We start from the raw sequence: 12325 nt of genomic DNA on the forward strand, positions 1-12325 counted from the left end.
GAAAGAATATTCAAATCTAGTGTCGAAGAAGAAAAATGATCTTCAATAATTCTCCATTAAGAATCGTGGCCCTCTAGAGAGTTTACTCCTCCTAAACATAAGCTACGGGTTGTATTTAAATTACTAGGCTAAAAAAAGGTTCTGCAGCACTTCAAAATTTTCTTTAAAATAACATTTATCTCTTTTTATATATAATTTACATAATTTCTTAAAATTGATAATAAAAAATTAATCTTTATTTAATAAAATATAACTTTTATTAATTAAATATTATTTTAAGAGGATGAAAATAGAATTTAAGAGTGTAAATCCTAAATTTTAAACTTTAAATTCTTTAAATTTTGAAGTAGATTTTATACAATATTAAAATAATATTTAATTAGTAAAAATTATATTTTATAAATACAAATTAATCTTTGGTGTCAGTTTTAGAGTATGAATAAAAAATTTAATATTTATTATTTTATTTAAATAATGAGTATTTTGGTGTCAGTTTTAGATTTTGTTTATAAGTAATTTCATGTATCACATCATGTTATATCAATTTTTTTTTATTTTATGAGTTGCTTAAATTTTAGTAGAGTTATTTATAGAAATTTCAGTACTAAAATTTAAACAACTCATAAAATAAAAAAAAATTGATGTGATATGATATGACAGAGAGAGTTGCTTATAAGTTACTCCCACCACCACCACCAGATACGCTCTTATAAGCTAATCTTATTCTAAATGGATTAGAGTTTAGATAAGGACAAATCGTCCATGCTGTCTCATACTCATACAGATGACGTGCATGAATCAAGGATAATGATACACAAACCAATGTGGCTATATCATCACAACATTTCCTTTTATTATATCACTAATTATTTTCCATTTGCTCTGCAAAATTTTATTTAATATCATTTAATTTGTTGATTGAAAATTTGTTAAATAAATTTTGATATCTTAAAGAATTCATAGAGGATTTTTTTATTATTATTTACAAACATAATTTAATTAAAAATTAATTTGGGATCGTGACACATAAACTTTACTTACTAAACATTATTTTTCAATTATTTTGAAAGAGAAAACAATTTATTATGAATTAAAGATAGAATAGGTAGCATTCAATAATTGCAACGTAGTTCCGCCGCTTGAAAGAGACCTTGTACCTTGGGAGATTGAGGTTGCATGTAATAGCTGTTTCATCAGACAGTGAACATGTTTGCAACTACCAAGTCCTCTACATTATCACCTTTGTTCTCTTTCAGTAAATCCTCGTTCCCTTCCAAACCCAGATTCTGGAATTTGGTTCCAATGAAACAACAATCTTTCCCTTTGGCCTTAGGCTCAGCCAATTCACACAGAACCCTTCACGTGTCATGTACCTCATCATCAGAACACGCTTCCCAGAGATCATCTATTCAGGTTCCATTTTATTCGTTAATTTTATTTTATACCATCATGGGACTGAACCCCAAGTTCTGTAATGTTTGTAGTGCTTGATGTTATAGTATCATATTCCTCCCCCGAGGGCTTGATTTATTGCTTCTTCAAGTATTATTTGTAGCATTTTATTTTTAAAAAGAAAAAAAATTGATTCTTGATTGTATCGCCGGTGGATATCCATGATGCTTATAGTGATAATAAGGCATTGTTTGTTTATTGTTTTCAAAAACACTTTTCTGTTTTCTAAAATTTGTTTGTCCAATAGAACATTTGAAAGTGTTTGTCTCTGAGCATTGATTTTGTTTAAGACTCTGATCGGATACAAGCTTAGAATTGCTTTTGAAAAAGCTTTTGAGAGATTTTAAGAGCCTTGTTTCTTTATTTTCATTAGAGAAGTTCTCAAAAACACTTTAAACTTCAATAAAAACACTTGATTGTTGAGTAGTGTGAAATTGCTTTAGAAAACAGATTTTAAAATAAAAAGGTGAGAAGAGGATAAAACATGCGCTAAATCTTGAGATCTGATTGTTTGTACCTAATGTTTTGGTCTGAATTCTCAATTTCTCATGAGCCAACATGATTTCTCTTCATGCAGGGAGGTGAAGCTTTTTTCAGGGGTGTGTTGGAAAGTATGCAAACCGTTTACTTGAACAGGAATCCTACTGCAAAGGCCATATTGGACCTTGTTCACTCTGTTGATAACAACTCATTATGCTATGATCATCTTGCATTCAGGACATTTGGGGTACTTCTCTTGGCTTTACTGCCTTTCACTTGTTCACTTTTCTTGGTGACTCAATTATACCTGATTAGCTCATTCATTTGTATTGTTGCGCCTAATTAGGTGAATGGTCATGGAATTGATTCCATGGCTAGGTTGTTTCTGGATTATGGCTATACACAACGCGAGGAGTTGAGATTTCCAGCAAAAAAGTTGAGGGCACTATGGTTTTCTCCACCTGAAGATTCACTTACTAGTAATGGCAGTGGCATTAACGGGCCTTTGCCCAGAATATTTATATCAGAACTACTGGTAGATCAAATGAGTCCAAAAACCCAGGTTTGTTCATGAATCATGAGAACAATATTCAATTGATGTCATTTTACATGTATGCTCTACAAATTACAATGGTTATATGGAGGCTGGTTTCCTCCCTGTATTTTGCAATTGCAACTACTTTCAAATGTTAGCAACTGTACCTAAAAAAAAAGCTTCAAATGTTACCAAAGTAAAAATATGAGAAACACAATCTTTTATCATGATTGTTTCAGTGCTTGTTTCTATGTAGGAGTGGAAATAGGTAAGAATGGTGATCCAAGGCCTAGTGCCTAACCCATATCAGGTTAGTTAAGTTAGGCCTATATACTAAATAAGTTGGGACAAGTCCTTAATAAAAGCCTATTTAATTAAGGTTAGGTTAAACATTTGGTCCATATACTTGACACTATTTCTTGGTCTTTATGAAGCCATGAAACTTAGTATGACACGAGTACGATAGAGATACAGAGATCCAACACTTTTTTTAAGATTTAGGATACAATACGTTTTGGATATGATAGTAAAATTTTGTAGAAGGATTTATTTAGATGTAAAATATTGGTAAAGAAAGAGACATTAATTCTTTCTCATTAATTCATAACTATGATGATTACAATTTAAAAAAAAAAAAAGATATTTTTAATCATAACAAAAAATACAGTTTCTGCCCATATCATGTTAACTATATTAATAAAAGCATCTTTGGTAGAACTTAAAGCTAATATTGGTTCTATAAAAAAAAAAGCCTTTATCTCAAAAACATTATCACTAAATTACTGTCTAATGCTCTCTTCTCCCTTGTTACCATCATCTAGTAAAGAACATAGTTTCAAAGTTTGGTTCATCAAGAGAGAACTCTGCCAATTTAATAAGTCTAACACCATATCATCAAGTGGATGATGTATACTTCTACTAATGTCTTATAACCTAGTCTCTCCATTTTTATACCCTTCATCTTTCATAGACAAAAGTTAAAGGTTGAAATGAACATAAATGGATAAACCGAATCTTTTACCCTTTTGGATCCATTTTGTTTTTCTTCAAAGAATGAATAAAGAAGTATGTACTCCAATTCCTTTTACGACATGACAAAAAAATGACTGTACAAAATAAAAGGTTTTTCAGATATGTATCTAGAAGTATCTAATAAGTATACAAGTATCTGAGAAAAAAAGGTTAAAAATTAAATAAAAAAGATTGGATACGTATCCGAGGAGTATTAGTATTCAACACAGGTACGATAGACTTTTTCATTTATGAAGTATCCAGGCTTCATAGCTTGGTTTAGTCCCTACATTAAAATGTATTTACAAATTACTCCTTTTTAAAACCCTATTAATTTAGGTTACGTTATTATCTATTGTGTTGTTAGTAGTTGTATTTAGTATGATAAGTTGCTAACAATAACTTGAGAAGCAAAGAATGGTTTCATTTCTTAGGATTTTATACATGTTACTTCTCTAGATATTAAGATTGAGATGCAGTATATGATATCTTATTCCTGAAATCCTGATCTATAGTGATATACATAATTACATGACACCAACGGTTTATACTTACATTTCTGCTGCATTGTGGTTCCAACTCTCCAGAACTCAACTGTACTAAAAATAAGTATGGAAATTTTGTGCAGGAAATTATGAGAAAATACACTGAATCATCTGGGGATGGAAACAAGTATGCAGCACTTGCAAGTTCCCTTGGACATTTAACATGGGAAAAGCCCTTATATTCTGAGTTTCAACAATTAGCAAGGTATTGTTATCTTTATAGGAGGAATATTTTTTTGTGGAAAGTCTCTACTCTCTTCTAGAGTCTGGCTTAGTTATGGTTTGTTGGTACTTGATACACAGTGAAAGTGAGTATGCTGCCTGGACCCTAGTCAACGGGTATGCACTGAACCATGTTACTATATCCACTCATCGGCTGAAAACTCATTTGAAGGATATAAAGAAATTAAATCAGTTTATTGAGGACAGTGGATTCAGATTGAATTCTGAAGGAGGAGTTCTGAAAGGTTTGTACCCTTGTTTATTATTATTCAATTTTAAGGTTTTCTAGATTTTTTTTAACCAAAATAAAAGCATTTAATGTTCAATGGTAAGACAATTTCTTACTGCTTTACACAATTGCTATCTCAAGTGAAAAAGTGAGGATTGAAGAGCAAATAATTCCCTCTTATTCATTAATGGCAAATATGACATTTTTCCTTCGATTCCTGCATGTGTTCACCTTTCAAAAGTTTGACCTTCATCAAACCTTATCTTCTTTCCCCCACACCTTCCATGGGGGAAATAAAAGTCATGTTAAGCCCTTTTCACTTGAAAATTCTAAGTACTGAAAAAGAAAGGAAAGGTATAAAGATGTGTGTTAATTTGTTTGCCTAGCTGTTTTAGAATTGGAAAAAAATCATATCATCAGTATGTGCAGCATGCTCTCAATCATGACATGAATACAGAAATTATAACCTAGATTAACTAAGAACATGCAGATATAATCATCTTCATTCTTTGAGTTGAAGATGATCATTGCAAGTTGTATTTCATTCTGATCAAAGGATCATGTGAATGATTTTAATATTTCCTATGCTTGTAGTGAGCCCTGATGGTCTTCTCCAGCAAAGCTCAACTGTAGCAGATTCAATTTCTTTCCAATTTTCTGATGGTATAACTGAATTAGTCCCATGCTCATACATTGAATTTGCCGAGCGTCTGGTGCTACCGCAGTATAAAAATTTACCTGACACAGAGGTAAGCAGCATTATTTCTTCCGAGTATCTGGTTTCAACTTTTTATTATGACTCTTATCTTTGGGTACTGATGGATAAGACTGATTTTGTCACCAGTCATTTTGATTACAGATGGAACTGTGGATTCGAAGTTTATAAGAGTTTTGGAGAACTTTTCTATTAAAAATAGAGTTTTGAAAAGCTTTACTGAGGAAAAAAAAAACATTTTTAATTTATATTCAGAGACCTTGAATTGGAAGACATTTTTCTGCAGGATTTGCTAATCCTTGTTTTAACTAATGGAACAGGTTAAAGAGTTCCATAGAAGGGATGGTTTTGAAGTAGCTAGTGCTGACAAGATATTTGAAAGCACATCCAAGGAGCAGTTGAGCAGAGTAGGCTCATGAGTCATAAGAGGCTCATGTCACACCATACCATGAATGAGCAGAGTTCATTCCCCTTGGGGAAACATATGACATGTTTTACCCAGTTATATTATGGAAGTTTGGATTTCATACATTTTGGGTCATGTGGATGTTGCATAAATAACTTGGGTTGATTAATTTAAAAAAAGAAATTGATTAACTCACATACTCAAGCATAGAATAAGTGCGTGTTTGAATTAAATTTTGTAACGTGATTTTTCAAATGAAACAGAAGCAACTCCTAGTAACTTCACAGGGCGAGGAAACAAACACGCATTAAGATGTCTCTTTCCACAATTTCTAATTTTCTTCTCCTACTATCTAACAGGAGGAGTGTTTAAAATCGAACCAATTCAAATAAAAAATTATAAATTAGTGGTTCAAGTTGATTTATAACATTCATAAGAAAAAATATGAATTATTTATAACGTTATAAAAAAAATGACAAATTATATATATAAAAGTTAATAGTCTCTCGCTACATGTTTTGTCGGATAAACATTTATTTGTGTAAGTATTTGTTAAACGAGTACTCATATTTTTTCAATATCTATAGGTGTTTTTAGATATTTGTAGATATTTATTTTAAAAAGAATAAATAATTTTAAAAAAATATTTTAATAATAATTTCTATTTATTTTATTATTTCTATGAAAATAATATTTTAAAAGTTAAATTTTAAGTTATTTAAATATTATACATAATTTTATTAATCAAAATTTTTTAATTTAAAATTAAATTTAATTGTTAAAATGTTTTGTTTTCATAAGTTTAAATAAATTTAATATGTAACTGAATATTAGAGGGTTGAATAATATGACACCTGTACCCATCTTATTAATATGAGGGTATAAAAATTACTTGTACTTGTTATTTTTTGGATACTTATTTATAATATTTATTTTTTTACCTATAATGGATTTTATCTTTATATTTTTGTGGGTACGAATTTTTTTCAACATATGTGAGAAAAAATATTTAATATGATAATTAAAATTTTTTAAATTTTTTTTACTAAAATAATAAAATAAAAATTGGTATTAAATATATTAAGTGATAAAAAATATTCTAGTATTAATATACTTTTAGTTTTATTTTTTTACATACAATCTTAAACAAATAACATAATATTATATTTTTAGTTAATTTTTAAATAATAAATTTAAGAAACTACAAAAAAATGAATTAACCCAAACTACAAAAAAATTGGTTTAACCTTCACTCAAATTAAATCACTCTTAACTTTTTTATTTGATTTGGATGATTTAAAAAAAAAAAAATTAAACCAAAGCAAACCACACTAAACTGTACCGCAAACTGCGACAAGGGCTAAACCATGTGTTAAATTTAAAACCTTTTCGTTTGGTGCTATTGAAAAACATGTTGGGACGTAGTAATTTTTTGGTTCTCATTGTGAATCCAAACACTAAAAATTTGCATTTGGCACTTCTATATCATCAATTCATCATGATTGAAATACACCGCCGATACTTGGTGCCTAAATATTTAATGTTCCTAATCACTTTAGCTTGTGTTCAATTTTTAGAGCTAATATCTTAATTTAGAGAAACTTATGTTAGTTCTTATAGCAGTGCTGTTTCTTGTTTGGTACTTGTATGTGTAATCAAAACCCAATTATAGTGCTCATGTCATGCACACTTATCATTGAAGCGTATATCCCTTATTAAAAAAATAAACTGTATACTAAATGCAGTCAGAGCTCAAACCTCTTAAACCGTATCAACTGAATTGGAAACACAACACGTCATCGAGTTATTTCCGTGAACCTTCAATTATTAAAGGAAAATGTGACAACACTAATTAAAGAATGGGAAGCACAAATTTCATAGAATTGTGCAACATAATTAATACACTTCCACCATAACTATAAATAGAAGCATTTTGTTGTCAGCTCTTTAACTATTATTTAGAACATTTCTGTGTGACCCCACATAAAAATATATTATCCTACACTTGAACCCCACGCACTATGATCTTTAAAGACAATAATGATAAGAATGAACAACATCGATGATCAAACTATCAATATTGAAATTTGAATTTTTAACTGCTAGAAGCTGCTATAAAGTATAACCTGCTGCCCACAAGTTATATAAAATAAGGAACCGGAGCAAATGAGAACAAATAACTAGTATAAATTAATGCAATAAAGCTTCTTTCTCATCTTTTTATAAACAAAAGCTTGTGATTAAGGAGCTGCACAGCAGGGATTGATATCACAAGCTAAGCCTAAGGCTATTTTGGAAAAAGGTTGGGGATGTGCTTTTGGAAATTCCAATGCACATTCCCAAATTTCAAGGCACGAAATGAAGAAAAAGGGAAAAATTAAAATTTGTTGTTTTGGAAGTAAAAGTACTTTTGAACTCTCCTAACTGAAATCCAAACATACACTAATAAATCAGGAGATAACATAACACTTCCTGTGGCAAATGTGAAAAACAATAAAATAAGGATGAGTATTTGATAGTGTTCAATATTTCCAAACAACCTGAAGAAAATATTGGTTGACAATTTGACTTGTTCACCTGCCCTCACCCTCACATTCTTTCAAGCTAAAGGGGGTCAACACCCATAACATAAAATCATAAAGCAAAATGCTTCTTTTGCTCTCAAGTTCTCCATGAACAAATGCTTTGAAAGAAGGTACATCTACAAGGAGAAACTAAGAAGTGGCATAAAAAAAGGGTGAAAGAGAAAAATAAAATTTTCACCAGCTCTATGCTTTGCCATTAGGTTTCGGTGATGGTTGGGGAAACTGATGATATGGAGATGCATAAGTACCATTTGGTATTGAGAGGCTCCTTTGCTGCTGTCCATTGCGGGTGAGCAATGCGCCTTGTGTTCGCCCATTTCTTGTGTTTGGGCTCGCGCCAAAGCGATCAGCTTGCATTGCCTGGAAATAATATGAAGAGCTTGCCATGTCCTTAAGGTTTGGCAAAGGCTTCAAAGCTTCAACAACTTCACTCATTAGGGGTCTGGCTTTTGGATCTCTACTAAGGCAGTGAGCAGCCAGTTGAGCAGCTTTCTGAGCTCCTTTTATGGAAAAGTGACCTTCAAGACGAGGGTCTATCAACCTGTAGAACCTTCTCCTCTCTCCAAGATGTGGTCGAGCCCATTCCACAAGGTTATGCTCACCATTGGGTCGGTGTTTGTCCATGGATCTTCTGCCGGTCAACATCTCAAGTAGTACCACTCCAAAACTGTACACATCACTTTTTGATGTAAGATGACCTGCCACATGAGTAAATCTGATTAGAATATAAGCAATTAGATGTTACGCGATTACATTTAAAAGAATTTGGAACAAACATAACTGGAAATTATCCACCAAATATAATACAAATTATGAGAATGCAACAACTGACATTATCAAACTTGTCAATACAATTGATCATCACAGTCAGGGAAATTATAGACAGCTCAAGTAAATTATGATCTTAATCAAAAATCTGTATTGAGTTGAAAACAATTAACATTAGAGATAAAGAATTTTATATGTACCACTACCAAACATTAAAACAGTCCCACAAGCAATTATGTTCCAAACTTTCTGTACAGAATTTTTTTGAAGGCAGTGAGCATCAACAGCAAAACTAATGACTTCAGAGATGAAAAATGCCCAACAAGATCAAGTCTTTACCAACAAAGCATAAGCATGTGTAACTTTACAGATAAATAACAAGACTTGCAGAAGTGGACATGCTATATCAAACTAAATATACCCGTCATGACATATTCTGGTGCTGCATAACCATAGGTTCCCATCACTCGAGTAGACACATGGGTTTTATCACCTTCTGGACCATCTTTGGCAAGACCAAAGTCTGAGAGCTTGGCATTGTAGTCCTGAATTGGTATAAAATATTAGACCAACCAAAAGGGAGAAATATGTAATCTTATTGTAGTTAATGGCACTTACTGCATCTAATAATATATTCGAAGTTTTAAAATCCCTATATATTACTGGTCTTTCAGCTTCTTCATGAAGAAAAGCAAGACCCTTAGCAGCTCCTAGTGCAATTTTCATTCTAATGGACCATGGAAGAGGCAGGGATCCTACATATGACACAATTTCAACATGAGAACATAATAAAAATGACATAATTCAAACATAAAACATACAGCAATAGTTGAGTTCCAGTTCTACCAATGATAGAGAAAACTTCTAAATCCTTCATAACACAAGTGAGATACTCAAAGAAACAAATTAATGGAAACATCATTATAATGGTATCGATTAGTTTTATTCATTATTCTTAAATAGGCAGATCACTATGGTATTATAGCACTATATCATATCACCCCTCTTCACTCATGTTGAGAAAATATTTTTCCATGCCAAACAGCCCAATAAATTTCATCTGGCTTCTGTGGAGAAGGAACCTTGCTTCACAAGAGAAATCCAGCAGGGTTCTTCATTTATGTTATCAAAATTTCAAGGTGCAATAGTATCCCAACTATTATTCTTGAAAAAAAAATGTGGAAAATTATCAGATAAAAAATAATAACTTACTCCTAAATAAGTGATTTTCCAGGCTACCCCGAGGCATGAACTCATACACTAGCAACCTTTGATCATCTTCAATGCAGTAACCTACAAGTTTTACAAGGTTTTGATGAACTAGATCACCAAGAAAATTTACTTCAGCCTGTCACATGATCCAAACAAGAATGATCATTAAAAATATAGAACTCTAGATAATATCAGAAGAAAAGGACTTTTGAAAATATACAAACCAGCCATTCTTTATGACCCTGGAGCCCGTCATGGTTGAGGGTTTTAACAGCAACAGTAAGGCCCGTGCCTGGTTTCACCGGGGCAGTTCCATTTTCTTCAATCCACCCCTTGAAAACACAGCCAAACCCACCTTCACCAAGAAAACTCTCAGGCCGAAAATTTCTTGTTGCTAACTTTAGATCATTGAAAGAGAACTTTCGCAGCCTGGAAGCAATTTTAAGCTCTTCTTCAAGTTTGGAAGTGGATGAATTGCTTTCTGTATTACTAGTGGTTGTAGAAGAGACTGCTGGAACTGTTGGTTGGTCTCTACTTGTATCATTAGTTGATTTACTCTCAGCTAACAGGAAGCCAACAACAAGAGTGGATTTTTTTATAAAAAGAAAAATATTAGGACAAGCAGTAAAATAGCATCAAGCTGCGTAGGTTTTAGAATAGATAAGGAAATAATCACCACCTCAAGTAATTTACCCTTTTAGCATATGTTTGGAATTCAGATATATCCAAAATCCAAACAGTAATTGGGACTAACTTCCTTTCTCTCAAGTTCATCAGATAATAATTACATTAACTTTAAGTTTGGCACCTATGTATTTCCTAGAGAATCTAAAATCCAAATTTACACTGGTTTCTCTCCATTAAGCTAGAAGACCACATGGAGATGAAGAAAACATTCAAGTTATGAAGCTAACATCTGCATTAGCATATCTTGTGGGGCCAAATTACTAAGTAATCGAATGCAGTTTTGAATAAACAGTAATAAAAGAACAAAATTTTCATCGTTTAGTAAGCAAATTACATTTTCAACTTTGTCTTGCTGCACAGGGCCTCGGCACTCATAATCAAACACACTTGTTTTCTTGGCATATCATTTCACAACACTTGGCACAGTAACTTTCAACCATATTGCAAACATAATAAGTAAACCTGCACTAGGTGCTCAAGGAAGAATTCTCAAAAGCTACGACAAACCACTAAAAACTTAAAAAGAGTAACATTTATGCACAACCAAACTCATATCATAATGTCACTCACAAAGAAGGAACATCCAAGCACACCATCACAAGAACAACAACAACAACAACTCTAGCAAGGAAATAGTGATTATTACCATAATGAGTACTGGTGCCACTGCCGCTGACTGAGCTATCAACCTTGGATCTTGAAGAAATGCAGCTCCCAATGAACCTCAGCCTAACCCAACACCCAGCCTCAGCCCCTTCCACCTCCTCATCCCCCTGTTTCTTCTTCTTCCTCCCCTTTGATTTACACACATCCCAAGACTCCACCACCTTACCATTCTGAGCACCCAGCCCCATCCCTAGAGAACCACAGTACCAAACCCAGATATCATCAATTCCAAACACCACCACCCCAGATGGCAAATTCCCAAATAAAACCTAAAAACCACAACTTTACAGCCCAACAACCCTTAAAACCGAGTAACTCACAAAACCCAGAAATTAAAACTGAAAAGGGGAAAAGTAACAGATCACATTAAGTAGATGAAAATAAGAAAAATAATAAAAAAATAAAAGAAAAAGAAAAAGGGGGTAAAAGGCTTGAAGGGTAGATGGATTGGGAAGTGAGTAAGGGTAGGGATAGGGGGCAGAAAGAACAGAGGGAGCAGCACCTGAGCTGAAACTCAGTAATCTCCGCTCAAAGATATGGGGTCCTCCTCTGCAAGACTGCAACACTAACACAACACTGCTAATTTTTTTAGTTTAATTTAATATATTATATGTAATTTGAATTTTTAAATTTAAAAAATGTGTGTTTTTAATTTTTATACCAATTAAAGGTCGTCAAAGTTTGTATATTTTCACACCAATAAATTTATTTTCTTAAACTTTATTTGGATAATACTTTTCTTTTTTTATCATGTTATTTATCGACTATTTTAAACAGGGTTTTTTTAATTTCTTTTTTATCCACAAAATATA

The 12325-nt window shown here is 32.2% G+C and overlaps 2 protein-coding genes across 2 annotated transcripts; one reads left to right on the forward strand and one right to left on the reverse strand.

Moving 5' to 3' along the window:
- Positions 1-1110: 1110 nt before the first annotated feature.
- LOC109800233 (2-oxoadipate dioxygenase/decarboxylase, chloroplastic) lies at positions 1111-5786 on the forward strand. The gene is made up of 7 exons (XM_020360993.3): positions 1111-1413; positions 2030-2179; positions 2279-2494; positions 4107-4228; positions 4327-4490; positions 5069-5223; positions 5510-5786. Exons 1-7 carry the CDS (start codon positions 1207-1209, stop codon positions 5606-5608), a joined length of 1113 nt encoding a protein of 370 aa, XP_020216582.1. The 5' UTR covers positions 1111-1206; the 3' UTR covers positions 5609-5786.
- Positions 5787-8070: 2284 nt separating this feature from the next.
- Positions 8071-12118, reverse strand: LOC109800232 (serine/threonine-protein kinase PBL34). The gene is made up of 7 exons (XM_020360992.3): positions 12016-12118; positions 11494-11851; positions 10385-10722; positions 10161-10296; positions 9567-9703; positions 9370-9493; positions 8071-8878 (listed from the first exon to the last, which is right to left on the reverse strand). The coding sequence occupies exons 2-7, from the start codon at positions 11699-11701 to the stop codon at positions 8364-8366; spliced, it is 1458 nt and encodes a 485-aa protein (XP_020216581.1). The 5' UTR covers positions 11702-11851; positions 12016-12118; the 3' UTR covers positions 8071-8363.
- Positions 12119-12325: the final 207 nt, after the last annotated feature.

This window comes from Cajanus cajan, chromosome 11 (genome assembly GCF_000230855.2).
Source record: "Cajanus cajan strain Asha chromosome 11, NIPB_CcT2T_4, whole genome shotgun sequence".
NCBI classification, from domain to species: Eukaryota; Viridiplantae; Streptophyta; class Magnoliopsida; order Fabales; family Fabaceae; genus Cajanus; species Cajanus cajan.

Bases quoted from the DNA above. Each gene is read 5' to 3' on its own strand.
- LOC109800233 (XM_020360993.3), top strand. From the start codon at position 1,207: ATGTTTGCAACTACCAAGTCCTCTACATTATCACCTTTGTTCTCTTTC. The intron at 2,495-4,106 runs GTTTGTTCATGA...AATTTTGTGCAG, and splicing joins AAATGAGTCCAAAAACCCAG to GAAATTATGAGAAAATACAC. The intron at 4,491-5,068 runs GTTTGTACCCTT...CTATGCTTGTAG, and splicing joins TGAAGGAGGAGTTCTGAAAG to TGAGCCCTGATGGTCTTCTC.
- LOC109800232 (XM_020360992.3), bottom strand. From the start codon at position 11,701: ATGGGGCTGGGTGCTCAGAATGGTAAGGTGGTGGAGTCTTGGGATGTG. The intron at 10,723-11,493 runs GTAATAATCACT...GCTTCCTGTTAG, and splicing joins TGGCACCAGTACTCATTATG to CTGAGAGTAAATCAACTAAT. The intron at 9,494-9,566 runs GTAAGTGCCATT...ATACCAATTCAG, and splicing joins CGAATATATTATTAGATGCA to GACTACAATGCCAAGCTCTC.